The sequence below is a fragment of the Marmota monax genome, unplaced genomic scaffold, assembly GCF_021218885.2.
Source record: "Marmota monax isolate L192 unplaced genomic scaffold, Marmota_monax_Labrador192_F-V1.1 WCK01_AAM20220418_F8-fsc00011, whole genome shotgun sequence".
NCBI classification, from domain to species: domain Eukaryota; kingdom Metazoa; phylum Chordata; class Mammalia; order Rodentia; family Sciuridae; genus Marmota; species Marmota monax.
The window spans coordinates 3,595,375-3,618,508 of record NW_026693082.1 but is presented as its reverse complement, the minus strand read 5'-3'; the positions used below and the strand labels follow the sequence as shown (position 1 = coordinate 3,618,508).

At 41.3% G+C, this 23,134-nt stretch overlaps 1 protein-coding gene across 1 annotated transcript in view; it reads left to right on the top strand.

The window, feature by feature from the left end:
* The window catches only part of Flt1 (fms related receptor tyrosine kinase 1), a 175,427-nt gene that overhangs the window by 133,818 nt on the left and 18,475 nt on the right, over positions 1 to 23,134 (top strand). The window contains exons 17-24 of the mRNA XM_046454099.1: positions 3,401 to 3,533; positions 7,767 to 7,871; positions 11,971 to 12,084; positions 14,120 to 14,208; positions 18,760 to 18,916; positions 19,327 to 19,424; positions 20,345 to 20,467; positions 22,175 to 22,286. Of these exons, the coding sequence (XP_046310055.1) occupies positions 3,401 to 3,533; positions 7,767 to 7,871; positions 11,971 to 12,084; positions 14,120 to 14,208; positions 18,760 to 18,916; positions 19,327 to 19,424; positions 20,345 to 20,467; positions 22,175 to 22,286 (931 nt within the window). The remainder of the gene's footprint in view (positions 1 to 3,400; positions 3,534 to 7,766; positions 7,872 to 11,970; positions 12,085 to 14,119; positions 14,209 to 18,759; positions 18,917 to 19,326; positions 19,425 to 20,344; positions 20,468 to 22,174; positions 22,287 to 23,134) is intronic.

Sequence of the window (23,134 nt, the reverse complement as noted above, 5' to 3'; positions counted from 1 at the left end):
GTTGAAAACAGAGGGGAAAACACGTCTGAGGCTGGGGCAAGGGAAGGGAAAATAATGAGAATGAGACTAATAAGAGGTCCAGTAGGACTTCAGTGGTGAGAGCAAATAGCATAAGATATGAGGGTAAGCTGGCAAGGCCAGGACCGGGCCGCAAAGGCTGGTTAGGGAGGGACTTGTAGGCCATAGTAAGAAATCAAGTCTGTATTCTAAATGCTATGTCAAGGGCTGGGGTGGTGGCTCTGCAATAAAGCGATTGCCTACCGCGTGTGAAGCCCTGGGTTGAACCTCAGCACCACATATAAATAAATATAAATAAATTTTAAAAAGGTATTGTGTCCAATTATAACTAAAAAATATTTTTTTTTAAATAAGCTATCAAGCCTTGTGGATGGAGGGATGTTAGGCAAAGGTTGGGGATGGTAAGTGTGACAGATATACATCTAGAAAGATTATTTGGGCTTCAGTGGGGAGAATGGACCAAAGGAGCGAGAGTGAATAGAAAGGCACCCAGGAGAAGACTTACAATAAATAGTTAAAGTAAGAAATGATGGTAGGGATGACCAAATGATTAAAGTTGAGAAATATTTAGGAGGTAGAATGAATAGGACTCAAGAAGGGTCAAGGAAACCTTTCTAGAGATTAACCCTTATTAATGTGACAGGTCTCATGGGAAGCTGTTTATGTAGCATCTCAGTTAATCCTTTCCAAAATATTATTCTCATTTATAGATAGGAAACTGAGGCTCAGAAAGATAAGAAAACTGGTTTAAGTTACTATAATTAGAGCTTAGTTTTGAACACAGGCTCTTTGATATTCAAAACCCATAAGGCACACTTGATAACGTTGGTATGAGAGGCAAAGCTAGGCACCACCCTCATTGGTAAATGTGTAACATCAGGTTTTTGTTTGATTGGTTTTAAGACATGACAATTAAGGCCACTGCTTTTGAAGAAAACAAGGTCACACAATAGTTTTGAAAGGCGAGACATATCACATAGGGAAATACATCTAACAAAGGCAAAGCTTGCCAAGTCTGTAAGAGAGGTACAAAGCTATAGGAGTTCAAAGGAGGAGAGCCGGGAGAAAAGACCTCAGAGAAAGCGATGCTTGAAATGACTTTGAAGATTGTAGCTTGAAGGAAAGAAGCAGAAAAACAGCTGACTCCACCCCTTTCTTATTCCCCAGATTGGGGAAGTAGTCTGGTTATTCAGCATAAGGGAAGACAGAGGAAATACTACTAGAATAATAAATTTAGACCATATTACAGAGGTTCCTTCTATTTCTAAAATTCTGTGAAATTTTGATGATGGGAAGCAAAAGATCTTTATCCCCAAAACAGAATGCCTCTAAAATTTGTGGGAGGCGAAGAGAATAAGGCACCAAAAATATTTCCATGTGGTTTCTCTAACTGCAATATCAATTTCTCACCAATAAAAACTATACCTTATCTTATTATCCCCACTCTGCTATACCAGGGTTAAAATTGTAACTAACATTTATTAATGCTTACTATAAACTGGGTCCTGTTCTAACAACTATACATGGACTGTTTCATTTGATATTCACAACCCTGGGAGATCGGTACAATTATTTTCACTATTTTCCAGATAAAGAAACTAAGTAAGCTTAGAGAGGTTAAACAACTTGCCCAAGGTTATGTGACTGCTCAAAGGCTGAGCTGTGACTCAAACCCATGCAGTCAGCCTTCAAGCCAAGCACCTAGTGGCTGTTCAGTGTTACTGTCAATTGAGAGAATAAATATTTTGTCAACTAACATTTTACTATCATGCTGCCCTCAAAGCCCTTGCTTAACATCTGTGTGGTGTTTTGTCTCATCTGCCATATTGAGATAAACCATAAAATTCTGTAACTATCACATGGGAACACTATCTCCAGTTGCCCAATTCTCAGCCCCTGTCAACATTACTGCCAATGCTTCCACACTTCCTACATAAACCCAATATGCCCCGTGCCAGGTTCCAGCTATCCTATTCTCTTTGAAGGCTGGAGACTGTTTTTCATAGCCTTGGCTATATTGAACATAAAAGCTAATCCAGTAACTTCTCTCATGAGCACCCAGCACCCTGAACTAAAATTTATACTGATCTATAGGCTTTCAGATTGATAAACCTTTACAGTCTAACACCAATGACAAATGCTATTAGTGACAAATGTGCTCTATATCTTTGATTTCTACTATTTATGGAGGCCAGGCAAACCTTTCTGCCTTGAACTATTTGTCACACATTTTCGTGATAATTGTTGTTAGAAGGAAAACGACTCCAAGTGATGGATTAGGTGAGCTGTAATGGCCCAGATCAGTGTGAGTAAGGACTGAAGAATGTAGTGGGTGTGAAATGGTATGTACAGAAGGGCTATCTTCTTCACTCCACCTCTGATTCCAGTTGGGGAAAAGTCTGGAAAGCAGGGCCCCAAACCTCATTTAAATGAAATTTACATAACTTTTAGGCAAGAGTTATATGTGAAAGCCTGCTTCTTTCTGTCCTGCCCAAGAGCCTGCCCACAGAAATGCAAATATCGATTCTGCCACTTTTCCCATTAACAGGAAATATACACATCGACATAAATCTGACATTAAATGTAAGTCCAATTACCTATGGTCTGACATATAGGGTACTTTCTGAGCTTGATATGCATTACCAAGAAAGCAAGCACCTCATGGCAGATGCCTGTCTTAGATACTTGCTATCCTACCAAAAGCCAAATTAACTCAGAATGTGGTTGTGTTTAATGTGGTTGTGTTTTACCCCTTGACCTTTGAAATAATCAACTTCTATTTCTTACCAAAGGTTAGTCTTATTGTAATCTCACCAATGGATTGTATAGTGTTTTCCAGTAGCTGAATCAACTAAGAAGTCCAGTCTACTGAGGGTTTAAACACTTCATAAGCTATGTGCTTTCACTACCCCACAGATCCTGCATTTACTTACCACTCTGGCCTTTCTTGTAAATGCAGAAAAGTCACAGTTCACCTTACTACTGGCCTATCTGTAATGTACATTCAGCTTGTACAGAATAGCCACAGAAAACTATTTTTAGTCATTGTTTGGGATGATTTTATAACAATAGCTTTGCATTTTTTAGAAAAACTACCACATAATTGTCTCAGAGCAAGCATGACATATAAGGTCACTAGAAAATTTGAGTATATTTTATACAAGATAGGATGGTAGAGCTAGTACTGCAGAAATGCTCATGAGAATAGTAAGGAGTTGTTTTGTGGAGACTGCACACTTTGGGGAGAGGGGTACTCTCTGGACCTGACCACATAGTTCCAACCAAATAACCCAAAGCAGCAGAAATATTATCTTCCATTTAAAATCTGAGGTTTTTCAAATTGTTTTCTTCTTGGTAACTTTGAGGTCTTCTTATTTTTCAGTCGTCTTCCCAAATAAAAACTGACTATCTATCAATTATAATGGACCCAGATGAAGTTCCCCTGGATGAGCAGTGTGAGCGGCTCCCCTACGATGCCAGCAAGTGGGAGTTTGCCCGGGAGAGACTTAAATTGGGTAATATACTTGTTCAACAGCCTCATGAACCTATCTGAGCCCCTACTTCATGCAGAACATTGTGCTTTGAGGGATGCAAAAGTAAATAAGTTGTGGGATTCTACCCTCCAGCTGTCCACAAACTAGCATGGGAGATGTACACAGAGGTCAAAAATCCTAATGGAATGCTGAGACAACAGTACAAGATGATAAGGGAGCACCTGTGTGTTCATTCAGTATTTCTTAAGCCCCATCTCTGAGCAGCAGATGCTAGTCTAAGCCCTGAGAATACAAAGGTATTTGGGTTTGGGTCTCCTCCCTCAAAGGGCTGGTATGGAGATAGATGCAAAATAGGTAAGTGAAGGGAAAGGGGGAAAGAGGAGCTCTCATGGGAGGCTTATAATTGCCAGCACTCTTAAGTAGAAACTATTGGGAAGTTAGCCACGTGAGTCCCAGAACATAATTCAGGATGGCAAGTAACAGTGAAATTAAACATTTGGTGAAAGAGTTGGTACTCTTCAAGGATGTGGCTCAAAACTTCTCTGCGCAAATTCCCAAATTATAACCTTGGAGTTTCCGGGAGTGTTGGGAACGTCCAGACAGAGTAGAAAGCCCTAGGGGATCATTTAAGTTTCATTTTTGAAGAGCACAAACTTGTTTTCCAGGTAGGGCAGATGCTGTAAACAGCAGACAAATGTGATTTCCCTCAGCTTACCCCTAGTTCCTCCAACTCAGACGTCACAATGCACATTAATCTCCAACCCATGGTGCTACAAAACAATTGGAACCTCAATCACTCCTACCCAAAATGTTTGGACTGTGGCTTCTGAAAGTTTTCCACTTACTCCTGTGTATGCCAGAGTCATTAGTGGTTGGAACTAGGAAAACAGATTGTGAGTTCAGTGTTCCTGGAGTTTGTCACTCTCAGTGTGAAGAGCCCCTATTCCAAATCCAATGACTTGACCCCTCTCCCAAGCTATACTGGGGGCATGGATGGACAGAGATGAGGGTAAAGTGGCTAGTCTTCCTTTTCTGTAGGGTCTTGAAATGTTCTGCTTGGTTTAAGAAAGGACAGCATCAGGTTAGGTTCTGTTTGGCTTGGGGGAAAAGTTTGAGAGACAGGAGAAAAGTCAGCAATGGCTACTGACAGGAAAAAAAAAAAAAAAGCAATGAACTAAATTAAGTTAAGGGCAGGTGGCACACTGGATGAGTGCCTTTTGCAAGTCTAAATTACATGGCAGCTAGCCCAGCCCCTCAGTAACCTTGGCAGAGAACATCAGATCATTTTCCCACAAGCATGAGCCTCACTGCTTTCCAGAGTTACTAGTCACAAATATGCTTCTTCCAGGACAGGACACATGAGTTTTCCCTCCCGGCCCTTCATTCCTCCCTGGTATCACTGTGATCCATTGAGGGAGATTGTTAACCCTTCTCCTAGAATTCTCCTGGGGGAATAATCCCATTTCAGGCATTTTTTTTCCTTATTGAAAATCTTTCTTATCATTCTTTTCCTTTCTGGATTTGCCACATGCTATGATCTGGCTGGTTTCCATTTAACTGTCTTTAATGGGTAGGAGAAAGAATGTCAAGTCTAACTTTGTCTTTTAATGCATAGTGTGGCTGCAAGTTTACAGGAATGTTCCTCTGATTAACGTGGGAGCAAGGAGGCCCAAGACTTCTTTGTTTTGTAAGCCAAATAAGTGACAGAAAGTAATATGAAGTAACGTCTGGCAAGTGAAAGTAACCAAGATTATATCCAGATCGATGAAAAGAAAAGCTGCTTTGACGGGCAGAGTTACACTGGGACTGGAACTATAGAGAAAAATATAGACCAAGGAATGATTTCAGCTGTACCTGCTCTGTTGGTCACTATGAACAGCCTGGTGAGGGAAGGCAAAATTTATGGTAACTGATCGATGGATTCAGTTGGAGCCTGGGTCAAAGGTGCTGCTACCATTGAAACTCCTAAAACCCAAGAACAAAAAGAATCCAGCACCCCCCTCACTTTTTTTCATGATTTCTCATTAACCCTGGGAAAGAATTCAGCACCTCTAAATTTATCACAGAAATTAGGATAATGTCTGACATTGCATCTTTCTATTGGAAAATAATTTAAAGGCAGAATTACCTAATATGGGAAACCACACAGGGAGTCTCTGGGATTTGGCAAGTACACAGTGCCTGGACTGGTGTTGCATCTTTTGAGACCAACCCTCCCTGAATGCCAGAAAGGGGCCCAATTCTTGCTGTCCTGTACTCTCCCCAGAGTGGCCAGGAGTCCTGGATAGTCCAGGACATTCTTGGAGAAAATTCCAGTATTCTTGCATAGTATGACAATGACCTAACACATTTCTGAGCTAGTCTGTAGCATTCCAGGCACTACACTAAGGAGAATTTCAAGGGAAAGGGATGGAGAAAGGTCAAGTCCAGTGCAACTGTGCTCCCTGAAACTGGAACCATGGGTCTGCAAAAGAATTCCAACACATCAGATGATTAAAGAGTCCATAATAGCTTCATGCTGTTTTATGAGGCAGCAATCAACTTCCAAGAGTATAAGTGAAAAGACTGAGAGAAGCCAAGTGAGAACCAATGTATTCTCACTGACAGACGCAAAGCCCCCAAACACTTGTTAAAACAAAGTGTGTTATGATGGCTGAGAAGGGAATGCATGGGGGCGGAAGTTGTAGAAAGAGAAAGGATTCCATGTGCCCAGAACAGGCAAGGGTCTTAGAAGTGTGTGGAGAGACTATCACAACACTTTTCCTACTAGATGATGGAAGGCACACTGTGGAAGGAAAACACTGTTTTTTAACCCTAAATAAAGCAGATAATAAACCTCCAACTGAAATATAATTTTACCAATCTGGGAAAGACGTAATTTCCAAGTGCAGCACTTTCATGGTACACTGGATGCTTTTGTATTCAAACACAGGGTACCCGTTCTATTTCTTGGATAATTTTACATGAAGAAAAAACCAGAGACTGTATCTTTGCCCATGTTGCATGCTCTGGGAGGAATGGTATTCAGTAGTCACCACAGATGAACATCTGACCACAGGAAAAACATGTCATCTCACTACTGTTCCCCTCCTAAAGCAGAGCATGTCGCTCTGAGACAGAGAGAGACATCCACACAGAGGCACTTGTGATTATGCTGGTAACTGAAACTTTCCCATGTCCTAACTGGATGCCTGGGATGGGGGCAGTAGAAGAGAGAAAGCAGAGGCAAGATGAAGACATTTTTGTCACAGAGAACTGTAACGATTCTAATACAATGAGGAAGTAGGAAAGCTTTATTACAAACCTTACAAGAAATTTAAAAATATACAAATGTATGTATGTGTATGTAAATGTGTGTGAATATGTGTGCATCAATCTCCTGGTCTCCATCCCACAGCCCCCTCTTGTTACCTATGACTGTATGAGGCCTGCCTTACATAGCCCATGAATTTCTGAATTCTCTCCATTCTGCATCATCTGTACAAGGGACCTGCTCTACACCTGGCACTGGGTGAAGTACAGGAAAGGTTCAGACAGCATCCTTGCCCATCTGAGTCAACTTGGCTCACTGAAGGGTGGGGAAAGAAGCATATTAACAGTCATTATAGCATAAATAATGGGCACACAAAAGAAATCTTGCTTGGTTATTGAATCTGGTAACCATCTTTCTGGGAGTGAAACAAATTTCTATCATGTGTCTAGCATGAGGACTTGTAATGATCATATAATAATTGCCAGGGATTATTCTGTCTGGCAAGGATGTCTAAAAAATGACTTAGTATTTATTTTTTAAGTTATGAAGCATCATTATAACCCATGGCTACAACTACCATTCTTGATTTCTCCTTTTTTTGCTGAGAACAGAAGAATGACCTTAAGTGATAAGAAACAGGGGTTAGGTTAAACATACAGAAGTTTTTTTTGGTGATGTTACTTAACAATGGAAGAGACCACTCAGGATTTGGTAGTGTCTCCTCTCTTGGAGGACTCTATGAAAAGGAAAATATTTACCTTCACTAAATACCTACCTTAGCTCTGAAGGATGCAGGAGCCTCAGAAGCAGAGGAAAAGAGCTAAGAGGAAGAAACCCCAGAAACATGTTCCTGATTATGTCTCCTTTAGGGTTAGTTCACTGGAGATTCATCCAAAGCTATAGCCTCACAGAACACAAAGGAAAAAGCACTTCCTTCCTGAAAAACACTTAAACTCACCTTGCTGGCTTGGCAATAAACCAATGTCTTCTTTTCACTGTAGGCAAATCGCTTGGAAGAGGGGCTTTTGGGAAAGTGGTTCAAGCGTCTGCATTTGGCATTAAGAAATCACCCACCTGCCGGACTGTGGCTGTGAAGATGCTGAAAGGTGTGTGTGCTGTCGTTTGGCTTTTGTCTGACTCATAATCTTTACACATTCCCCAACTTTTGGTGCAAGTTGAATATAGGAATAAACACAGCTATTTCTACTCTGGCAATATCACTTTCTTCTACAGCTCCCTTTGTTCAAGGAGTTTTATTTTTTAATTTGTACTTGTTCTTTTTAGATTACATGACAAGAGAGTGTATTTTGACATATTATACATACATGTAGTATAACTTATTCTAATTAGGATTCCATTCTTGTGGTTGTACACAATACAGAGTTTCACTGGTTGTGTATTCATGTATTAACATAGGAAAGCTATGTCTGATTCATTCTACTGTCTTTCCTATTCTCATCTTCCCTCCCTTCCCTTCATTCCCCTTTGTCTAATCTAATAAACTTCTTCCCTCCCCCACCCCAAGGTGTTTTAGATTATGCTCACACTAGCTCAGAATAAACCTTGTCAGTGCTAACAATCCAGAACTGTCCATGGGAAAATGATCTCTGTCACCTTAAGATCTCTCTCTTCTCACATTTCAGACTAGACTAATAAGGACATACGCCCATTGTAACCATAGGTTCAAAGTGTTGACATGATCCACTATGACTGTAATGGAAACTTAGCTACACATCACAAATCCCAAAGGCTTAGCTTGAACTTGCCCTAACTATAAAGTGAAACTAGAATGCTAGAACAACTTAACTGATCAGAACTGTAAACTAATTTATACTGCCAAGCCCTACCAAAAAAAAAAAAAAACATTTTTTCTTTAGAAATTAAATTTAAAAAGTCAAAGTATATCTAATGTTGAAAAATACATGATTCAAAAAAAAAAAAAAGACAGGATTGAAAACTCAAAGGGCAGTCTTTAGCTTTCCAAAGTCTCCAAGATTTTGCCAGGATATTCTGAGGCACCGGAAGCAGTGGGACTAAGTAGGTACTTAGCATGAGCTTGAGGAGAGAAGGTTCAGTGCTTAGGGAGACTTCCAAGGTCTTACTCCTAATCCACCACTGCCACCATTACTTCAGAAGCCACCTCAGAAGGCTGTCCTCATCAGAGGAAAATTGATGAAACTCTATGAAACAAGGAGAGACCAAGTTTGGACAATAGGTACCAAAACTGATAGAAATAGTAAGTTCCAGTATTCTACAGCACAGAAAGGCAATTATAGTTCACAACAACTTATTATATATTTTATAAAGAAATAAAAGAGATGGGCTGGGTTGTGGCTCAGTGGTAGAAAGCTTGCCTTGCACATGTGAGGCCCTGGGTTCAAACCTCAGCACCACATAAAATAAATGAATAAAATAAAGCTTTTGTGTACATGTACAACTAAATATATTTTTTAAAAAAGGAAATAGAAGAGAGGAGTTCAGAGGTCCCCAACACAAAAGAAATCATAAATGTTTAGGGAGATAGAATGCTATTTACCCTGATTTGATTACTACACATTGTAAACATATATCAAATTATCACATTGTATTATTATGTGTGCTCCTCAAAAAATTGCTACAAAGAACCCGACAGCTCTAATTTGGAGTTTCGTATCCACAATCAGGACTTTTGTTCGGGGTGGACTACCCAGATGATTACAGGCATTTCTGTGAGAATATCAGTGCCAGCATGCTCCCCCAACCCCAGCTGCTGAGGAGAAGTAGCATCAATGTGTCTATGTGAGAAGTAATACACTAAACACTCTGTTAGGTTGAATCACACAAAATTTCTATTTTTCTTATTTTCTCTCACCAATCTTCTGAGGTAGATATTATTATTCCAAGTTGGTAGATGAGGCAACATGGTCCAGAAAGATTGGACAGCCTCTGCAAGGCAGCATAGCCCTTAGGGCAGAAACAATAAGGTCTGCACCAGCATTGACTGAATTGCTCTTTCCCTCACAACACAGTGCCACAAGAGCAGAGAACAGAGACCTAGCCTCCTGGAAATTGGCCCATTGCTCCCAAATCCTTCAAATGATCCCTGTTCCATTTCCCTGCTTACTTTCTCATATCACATCTAGGAGGCATGTCTAATGTCCACACTATTCTATCACACATCCAAGATCACACCTGTGGTCCTGCCTAGAAATGGAACCATCTGAGCAGTGGTTCTCACAGTATGGTCCTGGATAGCTATGTCAGCATTTCTGAGAAATATATCAGAAATGTGAATTCTCAGGATTGATGAGTTGGAAGGGAAAAGATTCTGACTTGAGATCTCTTTTAAAGACTCAGAGAATCTATTCTGTCATACAGAAATCATATATGTATGGGGCTGGGGTTGTGGCTCAGTGGTAGAGCACTTGCCTAGCGTATGTGAGACACTGAGTTCAATTCTCAACACTGCATATAAAATAAATAAAGATCCATCAACAACTTAAAAAAGAAATCATGTATGTAATCTTTAATATACCTTCCCTCCTACTTTTTTTTGATTGAAAAACATTTCCAAATCACCCACCCTATAAAATTCCTAAAAATTTTTTTTTCATTAGCTTTCTTGCCTAATTGGTTGGCCATCTGTTTGGGGGAAAAATAGAAAAAGCAGAATGCCAAACAAAGGCCATTAGTAAAAAGCTCTTTCCAAGTGTCCCTGAATAAAACCTTAACGTATTAGGACCTTACATCCATGTCTGAAATGAGAAATCATGTTGTGTATTTATCCAAAAATATTTGTTGAGCATCTACTGTGAACCAACCCCTACCCCAGTGGGAGGCTTCTGGAGTTTATCTAGTTATTATTAAAAAATGATTTGTGCTTATGAAATACCACATCAGTATCTTCCATAATGCTCAGTATACACACCACCTTCAGCACTGTGACAGAAATACTTACACATGGATATAGAGTTTCTATTATAGCATTATTTGTAAAAGCAAGAACCTGTAGATGGATGACACACAGGCTTTCAATTACAGCAATATTTGTAACACCAAAAACACATAGACAGTTTAAATGCAGGAACATTGTTAACTGATTAAAAGGAATTTTTTTTTTAAAAAAAGCGACTGGCCCAGCCTTGACAAACACAGAATAGAAATAATCTCTGATATATTAAAAAGAGGAGGAAAAAAATTAAATATATATGATCCAATTTATGTAAACCCTCAAAAAAATGAGATTTCATTGGGGTATATATAAGCACATAGGAAAAGATCTGAACTCAAATTATCAGCAGTAGCTACTTTTAGGAAGGTAAGTAGGCTGGAGTGACTTGTTCTTTTTACTTTAGATCCTTTTACTCCTTATATTTTTGTTTTGTTTTTTCTTTGGGGGTTTTGTTGTTGTTGCTGGGGTTTGTTTTGTTTTGGTGCTGGGGATCAAACCCAAGGCCCCATGCTCTACCATCGAGCTTCCTCATATCTTTTTACTCCGATTCATATTATTGGACTATTTCATTGCCACAATACTTTAATATTCCGAAAAATAATTTTAGAATATTGAATGCCATAGAAATTAACCAATGAGAATAAACAGAAGAAACGAAATTTAGGCTTTAGACTGCTAATTCTCGGACTGATGTTGCTTATCTCTGAGTGAGAATGAACTTAGTCTAATGCTATGTATCCCCACAACCTAAGATAACTCTGTGAACTCCAAGTATGAAAGAATATAGGAAGAAAATAACACACTGCAAAGATGTTTGCAGAAGCAGCCATCCTGCCCTTGTCAGGCCCCTGGTGCTCCTCTGTGACTCCCCTGAGGACACAGTGAGACAAAAAGGGGAGGTGTGGATACATCCCCTGCCTAGAGGGTTCTCACTGCACCTGTTTCTGCTAGAAGAGATGCCTTTGGAAGGTACTTTCATGAAGTACCCAGCTTTTGTGTCAGCACACTGCTAAACACACTAGGTCCACCAAGAGGAAATGTCCAGTGACTAACCCCACCACAGCACTAGGCCTCACTGTAATCAAAAGGATGTTGGCTCAGGAGGGTGGGAGTAATAAAAACAGTTCGGAGACTTAGCCTTTCTGCAGAATGTAGTAGGGAAGTTAATGAAGTGACTGGCCCAGCCTTAACAAACACAGAAGGCAGGAATGCCGCCACCAGCGGAAGGAGCCCCATTGTCTTCTTGCCCTGACTCTTCCTTGCTTCTCACACAGAGGGGGCCACAGCCAGTGAATACAAAGCTCTGATGACTGAGCTCAAGATCTTGACCCACATTGGCCACCATCTGAACGTGGTTAACCTGCTGGGAGCCTGCACCAAGCAAGGAGGTAAAGGAGAAGTGGGGTGGGTGCTGATCCATCATTTCCCATACACAAGAACTCTCACACACAGCTTCTCCCTCACCTCCAGGAAAATGGCTTCTCAATAGATCCAGAAAAAATAGTCTATCCATTTATGGAAGGGTACTCCCATGCTAGAAATGCTTTCCCAGTACAGTTAATCCAAAATTTGGAAGAGGACCTCCTTTTAGATCTCCTTCAAGAGGGTCTAGGTCAAGTGGAAGGCATTTTTATTTCAGGATGACTAAGGTAAAGGTGTAAAAGAATGAATCACTACTGGTGGGATACCAGGAGGAAATAATGTGGGAGACAAACAAAAGGGCCCTTCCCTTCAGACCCACCATGCAGATAAACTTTATATCCTGAACCAAGGGACAGGAATAGGGTTGTGCCTTTTGACTGAGGGCTCCAGAAAGTTCCTGGAGACCTTTCTTTCCTCCTCGATGGCAAGGTCAATGGTTGGGTGTAGATGTGGACTCACTGCCAGAAAGAAAGGTGCAAAAAAAAAAAAAAAACTGTGCATACAAATGTTCTCCATGTTCCCAGTGCAGGAACTGGGGGGAAGGTGCATTGGGGAAGACGGTCTGTTAGGAGTGGTAATGGGTAGAAAGAGGAGTTGAGGGATGGAGAGGCCAGAAATACAGTCCTAGTCCCACCTGCTTCTTCATTATCCTTGATAAGCTTTTCTCCAGTTCCTGCTGCGGCAACCTCATTGTAGTTGCCTTGGCTTTGCACCTATAAAATGCATCAGGGCTAAGGAGACCACTCACCTCCTCGAAGGCTTCTGAGCCCTGGGCAGTTAGCCGTCAGTAATGCAAGCACCTACCGGGGCAAGAGAATTGCTGGACCCCTGAGACGAGATTTGCCGAGTCTTTTTTCTGGGTGGGGAGATGCACAGCTCTACAGGGACTTCCGCTCTGGTACCCTGAGGGAAGAGGAGGTGTTGTGAGGATTCCTAACAGACATTTTAAAACCAGAAAAGTCCTGATAGTAACAGAAAACTACTCTACCCGTATGAGCTCTGTCCTCGGACGCCTCGAAGTGGTAGAGCGTCTGGGCCTCCGCGGGGCCTGCTGGCTACCAGCACGCAGCCAGCCCGCTGAAGCAGCTCTCGGTCACTTCCGGTTAGACCCGGAAGTAATCCTTGTGCTGCGGGGGAGCCTGGAGCAGGCAAGAGCGGGCCTTCAAGCCACCACGTGGGACTCACGGGGCAGCTGGCTCCCTTCCCAACAGCTTGCTTCATTAGGCCAGTGGGCAAGCTATGGCCAGACAGACAGAATGTTTTGAGTTTTTTAAGTAGTTGGGGCAAAAAAAAAAAAAGGTTGAAAAGGATGGTATTCTGTGACGTGGAAATATATGAAATTCAAACTTATATGTTCATAAAGTTTTATTGGAGAAAAGTCGTACTCCTTGAGTGTATTAACAAAAGCTGATTCCAGGTTACAAGGGTACAATTGAGGAGTTGGTTGGCCTGAGAAGTCTAAAATATTAACTATCTGGTACTTTACTTTGGCCTGCAAAGTCTAAAATATTAACTATCTGGTACTTATCATCCTCTGCTTTACTGCCTCACAAGTCCCTAGGCAAACTCAGTGTAGACCACACACCAGACACCAATACTGGGAACAGACAGAACAGGTAGCCTATTTTCTGCCCTGGGAAGGAAAAAGAAACTGCTGAATGGTTCTGGGGCTGGTGTGACAGTAACCAGAGCCCCTCTTGCCAGGGTCTGGCTAATGGGTAGAGGGTGCCTGGCATTTGCCTCTCTTCTTTGTTCCTTTCTTTTTCTGCTTTCCCTTCCTGCTCCTCCTCACACCTACCCTCATTTTTTATTGTATTTTTGAAAACCTTCTCAGGTTAAATTGCAGAAGTCACAGTGCTCATTCACAGCCTCTCATCCCTAAGTTGCATTCCTAGATCCACTAATAAAAGACAGGTTGGTTTGTGGTTTCTCAGTCCAACTGAAGGCTGACTAATGGCTGATTGACTTGGTGTGACTGAGCATGTGCTATTTTGGCTGCAGGGCCTCTGATGGTTATTGTTGAATACTGCAAATATGGAAATTTATCCAACTACCTCAAGAGCAAACGTGACTTATTCTTTCTCAACAAGGTAAGGATTTTAAAAGTGGAATTCTTTTTAAGGAAAGCAATGGGTTACCATTTAGGCTGTGGCAGCATAAAGCAGGAGAAATCTAGTTTGTTTCATTAATGAAATTAATTAAAACTCAATTTCTGCTCTTCTTTTTCTACATATTCCTTTCATGCTAATCTGTTATACTCTCTTATAGAGAGTGCAGACTATCATTTAATACCAGTGTATGCAGCAATAATTGGAAGTTACATGTACTAGCCATCTACCTAAATTCCTATTGAATATCTCGATAATTTTCTCTAAAACACACACACATGAAACACACTTACATACAAACACACACATGCACAAATTACCTAGGTTTTTTTTTTGAAAATGATCAAATATAGTTGCCTTCATTTATTAGAAATTAAAATACAATCACCTAAGAGACTTGTTTAGTCACCAGTAATGGGACCAGAGATTGAAATCATTCTGTTTACTTTCTACAGCTCTTCCTCCTACCTCTGACACTGTTACCACTCATGGCATCCCTAACTGACTCTGAATCAGACCTATCCATGAAATAAATACATAGGCCCAGTGACATGCACCTGTAATTTCAGCAACTCTGGAGGCTGAGGCAAGAGTATCACAAGTTCCAGGCCAGCCTGGGCAACTCAGTGAAACCCTGCCTCAAAATAAAAAGTAAAAAGGCTGGGGATGTGTCCCAGTGATAGAACACTTGCATAGAATATGCAGGTCCTACATTTAATCCTTAGCACTAAAAAAAAAAAAAAAAAAAACCTGAGTTCTGAGAGCAAGCAAGATTAAGAAATTACTGACTGAAAAAAAAACAACTTACTAAAACTTTGCAGTGTGTTAAATGGCACTAGTGCTGTGTCCTTCTGTAGACTAGATAAGCCAGGGGACAATAATTCAAAATTATTTACTAGTAATCATCAACAATAATGATAAAAACTTGTAGTGTTGAAGTTAAGCACTTGGACACCAGAATCAGACTTTCTGGATTTAAATTCTGTGCCTTCCTCTCACGAAATCTGGAAACTTGAGCAGATTACTCAATTTAACTAAGGAACTAACAGTTGAACCCAACTGATGGGATCGTTGGGAGAATGAAAATCTCTCCGTTAAGAACTCAAATAAATTTTAATAGTCATCATTGCCCCAAGGATCGAAAGATTGAGCACTAGGGGTGTGGCTCAGAGGTGGTATGTTTATCTAGTATTTGTGAGGCTCTGAGTTAAATCCCCAATACTTCGGGGGTGGGGTGCAGAGAAAGATTGGTTGTGTCCAACTTAATGCCACCGATCTATATGTGGATAAAATATCAGACATCTAAGGATGATGCCCTTTTCTGTCATATGTGCAAGTCTTCACACACATATAAGAATCACTGGACACAGCCAGGAGCAGTGGTGTATCCCTAGAGTCCCAGCTGCTTGGGATCTGAAGTAGGAGAAGCACTTAATCTTAGATGAATACAAACCTGGGAAACATAGTGAAACCCTGTCTCAAAGAAAAAACAAAACAAAAAAAAAAACTAACCAACCAATCACTGGACAGCTGACCCATATACTCATCCCCCAAGCTTTGATCAAAACAAAGACACAGGTGTTCTACCAAACTGGCAATATGTATGCAAAAATATATTTTCCTTGGTTTTAAGCCAGACTCTAATTGGAATCTTGAAGCTGAAAGGGATCCTTGTGATCAGCTAGTTCACACTCTCTCTTTTATATATATATATATATATATATATATATATATATATATATATATATATATATGTTTATTTTTTTGTAGTTGTAGTTGGACACAATAACTTCATTTATTTATTTATTTATTTATTTTTATGTGGTGCTGAAGATCAAACCCAGGGCTTTGCACATGCAAGGCGAGCACTCTACCGCTGAGACATAACCCCAGCCCCTAGTTCACAAATATAGAGGTACTCAAAGAACTCACATGACACATAACTACCACAAAATGAAGTCAGGGAGAGAAAGACTGAGCTCTCTTGATTCCCATTCTAGGGTTTTTCCTGTGCACCACACTGGATAAGGTGGAAAAAAGAAAATGTGGACAGTGGTGCCCTGTACTGAGAACAGTGCAAATTCCTTTCAGTCCTGAAAGCCCTGGACTGGGTTCAGGAAGAGCTAAGGCAGCAGAACACCCAAGGGACCTGGGCAGGATGGAACGTTTGGGTTCGTGCGTCCTTTGTTTTGAAGAGTTTGCTTCCTTCTCTGGCTATATTTAATGATTTGCCTCCCTGTGCAACTTGGTGGAGCTGTGTTTTTGTGGAAAACCCACTGCTATCTTTCACATTTAGAAGCTAAAGGAATATAAAGAGAAAGTGAAGAAAAAACAAAACCAATGACTAAATTGAAAATAGAATATATTATTTTCTAAATTCACTAAGATCCTTAAATATTATTTGGGATAAATTTGCTATTCTGCCAGAGTTCAAAAGTTAAGTAAATTAACCTTTCTTTAACAGAGATGGTTACTGATAGACAGTGGTGAATATACCATAGATTGGGGGTCAGGAAGGGAGCAGTGAGCTTGGTGGCATGTCCTAGGAAGTGACTTCTGGTGGTTGTGATAAAGAAGGCTGCCCAGAGAGTTTACATAGAAGCTGATTCCTGAGTGATCTCTGGTAGTATTTTTCTACCACAACATTGCCAACAAGTTTCCTGCTGCCTTCTGTTGTGGGAAGGGTCTGTGGAAAACACAATTCCAGTTCCTAGCTGAGCAGAGCCAGATCTCACTGCCTCATGAAGACACAAAAACAAATAATTATATTTTTATCTGCCTTCAGGAAAATGTGGTGCCCTGGGCTCAAAGCAGAGCAAATTCCCTTCAGTCCTGAAATCTTGGACTGGATTCAGAAAGAGCTAAGCCAGGAAAACCCCCTTGCAGGGTGGAGGGGTCCAGTGGTGGTGGGTAGGTAGATATTCTTTCTAAGGTCTGCCTCCCTCCTGCAACACAGGAAGGGCTCCTGTTCAGGGGCCAGGAACCTTGGTACCCTTTACACTTAACAAGGTTTGTTAGAGCTGTCCCACCCAAACCTCCCTCTCTCTGTCCTCTGCTTGCTCTCATTGTGCCCTCTGGTGGAAGGATCACTCCTTTTTTGTGACATTTCTAGAAAAACCAAGGGAGTGTGGCTAATCCTAGCATTACTTGTGTGCAGGTGGATCGAGGAACACCAGTGAACTTCAGTCCCTCCCAACCCCTATTTCAGTATTTCCATCTAGCATAAACCAGGCTATGTACATGATGTAGTCCTAAAGCCACTGGACCTGCAAGTTTCTAGTGTCAGAGTTTCTAGATGAATGTCTTGTTCCACATGAACACTCAGGACCTACATCTCCTTTCCTGAGCCATAGTAGGGTGATAGAATTTTTCTAATGAGGAAGATGAAACCTAGAAAAGTAAGCTGACTTTCCCAAGATCACATGATTAATGGAAAAGCTAGCATCCAAACCAGGACTTGGATGCCCCATCCAGGATGAAGGGCCATGTCTAACTCATTTTAGGATAGACCTTTATCTTTGTTTTAAATGGAAAACAAAATTAAGGTTCATGTTCTTTCTTTTCCCAAGGGAATCAGAGAAATTGGAAACTACAGCCTTCTCTTTATAACTTCTCTTGGGGATTACAAAGTGAAGCCTCCAGTACATTGAAGATCCTTTTCATATCATCTGAATGATGATAGAAGTATCAAAGTTTCATCTCTTTCACAAGATGGCATGTGCTATATAGAAAAGTTGCTAAGGGCACAGACTCAGGAGCAGGCCAAACCTGGGTTCAGATGTTGCCATTTGCCTATTGTATGTGCCTTTGATTACTAAACTTCTCTGAACCTGTTTCTCCACTTTAGTAAAACTACTTCATAAAGTTATTTGGAATATTAAATAAGAAAACATATACCCGTGGGCTGGGGTTGTGGCTTAGCAGTAGAACACTCGCCTAGCACATGCAAGGCCCTGGGTTCAATCCTCAGCACCACATAAAAATAAATAAATAAAATAAAGGTATTGTGTCCAACTATAACTAAAAAATAAATATTAAAAAAAAAGGTAAACTGGCTAATACAATAAGCATTCAGTGCATACCAGCTGCTATTAATTGTCTTTTTTGGGGGTTGGGTGGGTACTGGGGATTGAACTCAGGGGCACTTGACCACTGAGCCACATCCCCAGCCCTATTTTGTATCTAAATAAGACAGGATCTCACTGAGTTGTTAGCACCTTACTTTTGCTGAGGCTGGCTTTGCTCAGCCTCCTGAGCTGCTGGGATCACAGGCATACACCACCGTGCCCCCCTCCTATTAATCTTCTTTTATCTGGCCTAAGATGCTATCTAGAAGCTCAGACAAGGGTGAGCAGATCCCACAACTCCAGCAGTAGCCAAGGCACCTGCCACCATCAATCCATCACTGCTAATTCAGTATCTATCTTGTGGAATGACATTTTCCAACTCAGGTGATTGCCTGCTAGAAGGACTAGTGTCCCCATTGCTGTGCTGGGGCTCCTTTCACTGGTGTTCTTCTTCATCTGTTCTAAGGATGCAGCGTTGCACGTGGAGCCTAAGAAAGAAAAAATGGAACCAGGCATGGAGCAGGACAAGAAACCCAGACTAGATAGTGTCACCAGCAGTGAGAGCTTTGCGAGCTCTGGATTTCAGGAAGATAAAAGTCTGAGTGATGTTGAGGAAGAGGAGGGTAGGTATTCATTCCTTCCTGTCCTACAGTCTGAGATATTTTTACAACATACTGTGCATCTCTGACATTTTTTTCTTATTTATCACCCTAATAAACATCCGTGGGAGACTTGAAGGGTAATGTCCTGAGGAGATAAGATTTGAATTAAGATTATTTACAGAGTTACTAATTTTGACAGAGAACTGTGTGATTGTCTCCCCTCAGGCGTTTGGCCGGGTCATACCCCTCCCCCATGCTTGGATCCATGGGCTGGAGGCCTGGAAAAATCTCTGATGTTCATGTTGAAATTCAAATGAACTCTGATCCACTTGTTAGTTTGTTTTATGTTTTGCTAATGTTGTTCTAATAAACTGGGATTTAGTGGAATAATAAGAGCCATTACAAACAATTACAGTTCTAATGTTTTGCAGATTCTGATGATTTCTACAAGCAGCCCATCACTATGGAGGATCTGATTTCTTACAGTTTTCAAGTGGCCAGAGGCATGGAGTTTTTGTCTTCCAGGAAGGTCAGCTTATCTCCTTACTATTTTTCTTCTTCTTAAAAAAAAGAAAAGAAAAAAAGCAGGAATAAAGTGAAGTTTTATTTTTAAATTTTTTGTTTTACAAAATAATTGCTTAAATTTATTTTTAACTGATACATTAAAACCTAAAACTTGTATGTATTACCATATGATGTTTTGATACATGTTTACATTACATAATGTTTCAATCAAGTTAAATATATTCATCTCCTCAGTTATCTTGTCTTTATGGTGAAAACTTCCAAAATCTTTTCTTCTTTGCCAGGCATGGATACATGTCTCTGCTATAAATCCCATTTTCCTAGTATTTGCTTATACCTATGTCCTTTAGTGTAGAACAAACTCAACCCAGGTGCCTGAATTTGTCCTGTTATGAGGAGTTTTGAGAATGATAAACCTGGGGTGCCAAAGAGTAGAATTTAATACCAAGAGATTCAGATTGGACAAATACAGCAACCATTCTCCACAGTACCCTCTGGCATGTTTTCAAAAATTGGTCAGAATCCCAGAGTACAGGACTTCCCTGGAGAGCATCTATCATTCCATCTACAAAGGGTCCTCCCACAAATCCACAGCTGGATAAAATCTGACCCCCACCAGCCAGAATAAAAGGTTATGGGGATGTTTTGCTTGGTGACGAAGCTCAGATTGCCACCTTGGTTCACCAGGATGCTGTTTGCAGACAGTAGCCCACCAGAGTCAGAGCATTTCTTGACTTTCAGGTCTCAAAGGACTTATATTTGTAAAGAAATGCTTCATGTTTATGGTCACTCCATGTGCGCTGAGAGTGGCTTCCTTCACAGCATGTGAAATGGATCTTCAAATTAAGAATAATGACACTGAGGAAGCACAGGAAATTAGTTAGACTCAAGAAATGCATTGATTATGCATTTGTTTTATTATAGTGCATTCATCGAGACCTGGCTGCGCGAAACATTCTTTTATCTGAGAACAACGTGGTGAAGATTTGTGATTTTGGCCTTGCCCGGGATATTTATAAGAATCCCGATTATGTGAGAAAAGGAGATGTAAGTCAGCTTGATGTTTATTTGTCTCATTTATACCCTGTCATTTTAAAACCACCGACCAAGGCCCTTGGTAAATATTTATACTTCCTCACCAGTAGTCTCTGAAAACTGTCCTGTGCTTACTGTGAAGAGAGCAGTCCAGAAGAGCCATAGAGCGCTTGTATGGGACTCTGAATAGCCACTGTCTCCTGGTTCTATTGTCCCTAATCCCTGGCTTGGTACCGGTCCTTTCTGAAGCACTGCCTGAGGCTTGCTAACCAGAGAAGTGTTTAGTTGGGCCCTGGTAAGGCCATATCATTCCTTGCCTTGGGCTCCTATGGGAGTTCCTTGTACCATTGAAAAGAACAGCCTGGACTCTTTCCCTCAAATAAACCCAGATGATTGATTCAACAGGTGTGTGTACCTCCGGAGAGGGTGGGGTTTATCTCGCTGGGAGGAAATTGATTACCTCCCCTGTATGCCTTCCATGCCTAGCATCTCCCTGCTGGCGTACACTGGCCCCCTTCTCCATTTGTTTTTGAACATAATGTTATTTGTCACTTAGTAGGTGACCTCCTGTGTCCTCTGTGGGTGACCTCTCTTCTGTGACCTCTACCATGAGGCCTTCAGCTTATGTCTGAGCTCTGAAGACTATTCTACAGCTACAGATCACCTAGAAGTCTTGCTCAACCATTTTGCTGGCCCCACCCCCAGCCTCCCTGATTTAGTAAATTTTGGGTAGGGCCTGAGAATTGGCATTTGTAACAAGTTTCTAGGCTGTGCTGACTTAGCTGTCCAGGACCACACTTTGACAACTACTACTCTGTTGTCACTTTTTAAAGGAGGGGAAAAAAGCAAAACTTTCCTTGGAAACCGGGTCTTCACAGATGATATCTACCTGTGTTATAGTCTGTCCCTCTTTTCTGTTCCTTCTGTGTCTCTTTCAACCCCTCCTTGCTCCTCCCCCTTCCTTTTTTCTTTGTCTTTCCATTATCCCATACTTTTGCCAGTCCCCATCCATCCAACTCCCGGGCTAACTCACTGGGATTCTTGCTATCTGGAAGAGAAGGAAAATTTGTCTGCAGGCCTGAAAACCAGCCATATAGTTTTCTAAGTACTAAATACTTGAATATTAAAGTACCTTTCTTCTTCAAATACCTTTGCCTGTTCTCTGTATTGAATGACTTATTTGGGGGGAGTGAGGGAGCTAAGAATTGAACCCAGGACCTCATACATGCTGAGCATGTCCTCTACCACTGAGTTGAGTCCCCAGACCCCATACTATGACTTTTAAAATCCTGTCTTTTTGCATAGGAATGCCTTTTAGACTTTTCCTTCTTAGGAAAAATTCCAGAAAATCATCACAAATTTTCAGGATGTCCTCTAATTCAGATCACTCTTTCCCAAGCCTTCAGTGTCCCTGTGGAATGCAGCCTCCTCCCCCCTTCTCCCCCTCCAAGCAGAGGGGGGCGGGGAGGATTTCTTTCAGAACCATGGAGTTAGATCTGAGGGGCTTAGTAAACATTCATCGCCTTTGGAGGGTTCGGAGTAGTATGCAGTGCAGTCTTCTAGCATAACACTGCACACCCTATGAGTTTTCTCTGTTTGGAAAACATGGCTGCTCTAAGAAATGATGTCTGGGCCAAGCATTAATGTGATCCATAGGCACCTGAGTTGGATGTTTTGTTTTCATGCCCTTCTTCTCAAGCCTGCCTTGCCTTCTTCCAGACTCGACTTCCTCTGAAATGGATGGCTCCCGAATCCATCTTTGACAAAATCTACAGCACCAAGAGTGACGTGTGGTCTTATGGAGTGTTGCTGTGGGAAATCTTCTCCCTGGGTAAATTTGGAGGAGGGAAGAGATCAAACAGCCTAGAAATAAATGTATTCATCTTCTGTCAAGCATCCTTTGTCTAGACACAACCTTGAGATCAGCACTCAAATTGCAAACTGTAGAAGGGGCATGGATCCTGGTCGCCTCTCAGTACAGTCATGATATGTGTGTGTGTGTGTGTGTGTGTAAAAATGGCTTTACAAACATGAACAAGGTCAGACAGTAGAAAATCTGGAATCAGGTCTATCTTTCTCTGCCCTTTGCCCCCTTTTCCATTGCCTCAGACACCCCCATGTCTAATGCCCTTACCCTTTTCCTCCCCATAACACCTGCTCCCTCAGAATTTCTTCTCAGGAAAAAACCTGATAAGCACAGCTGAAACGTGGGGAAGGTGTCTTTAGATAAAGGAGGCATCAGTGGGTCCACTGCATGCCATGGGGGCTGCAAACCTAGTTGCAGCTGCAGCAGGGATTGCCTGCAGCTTGGGGCCAGTGGTGATGCTGCCTCCTATTCCACATCCACCCAGCACTCCCGGGTCTGGGTGCTGGTTTATAAGAGCCAGAGAGATTCAGCCAAGGTAGTTAGTTGTACAAAAGACAAGTAATAGACAGTGCCACATCCCAGAAGGGGACAGGAGTTTCTAAAGGGGGTGAAGATGGGATTTGAGACCTGGCGAAGTGGTACATGCCCATAATCCCAGCAACTCAGAAGGCTGAGGCAGGAGGATGGCCTTAGCAACTTTGCAAGACCCTATTTCAAGATTAAAAATAAAACAGACTGGGAATGTAGCTAAGAGCTTAAGCACCCCTGGATTCAATCCCCAGTAAAAAAAAGAAAAAAAGATAGGTTTTGAA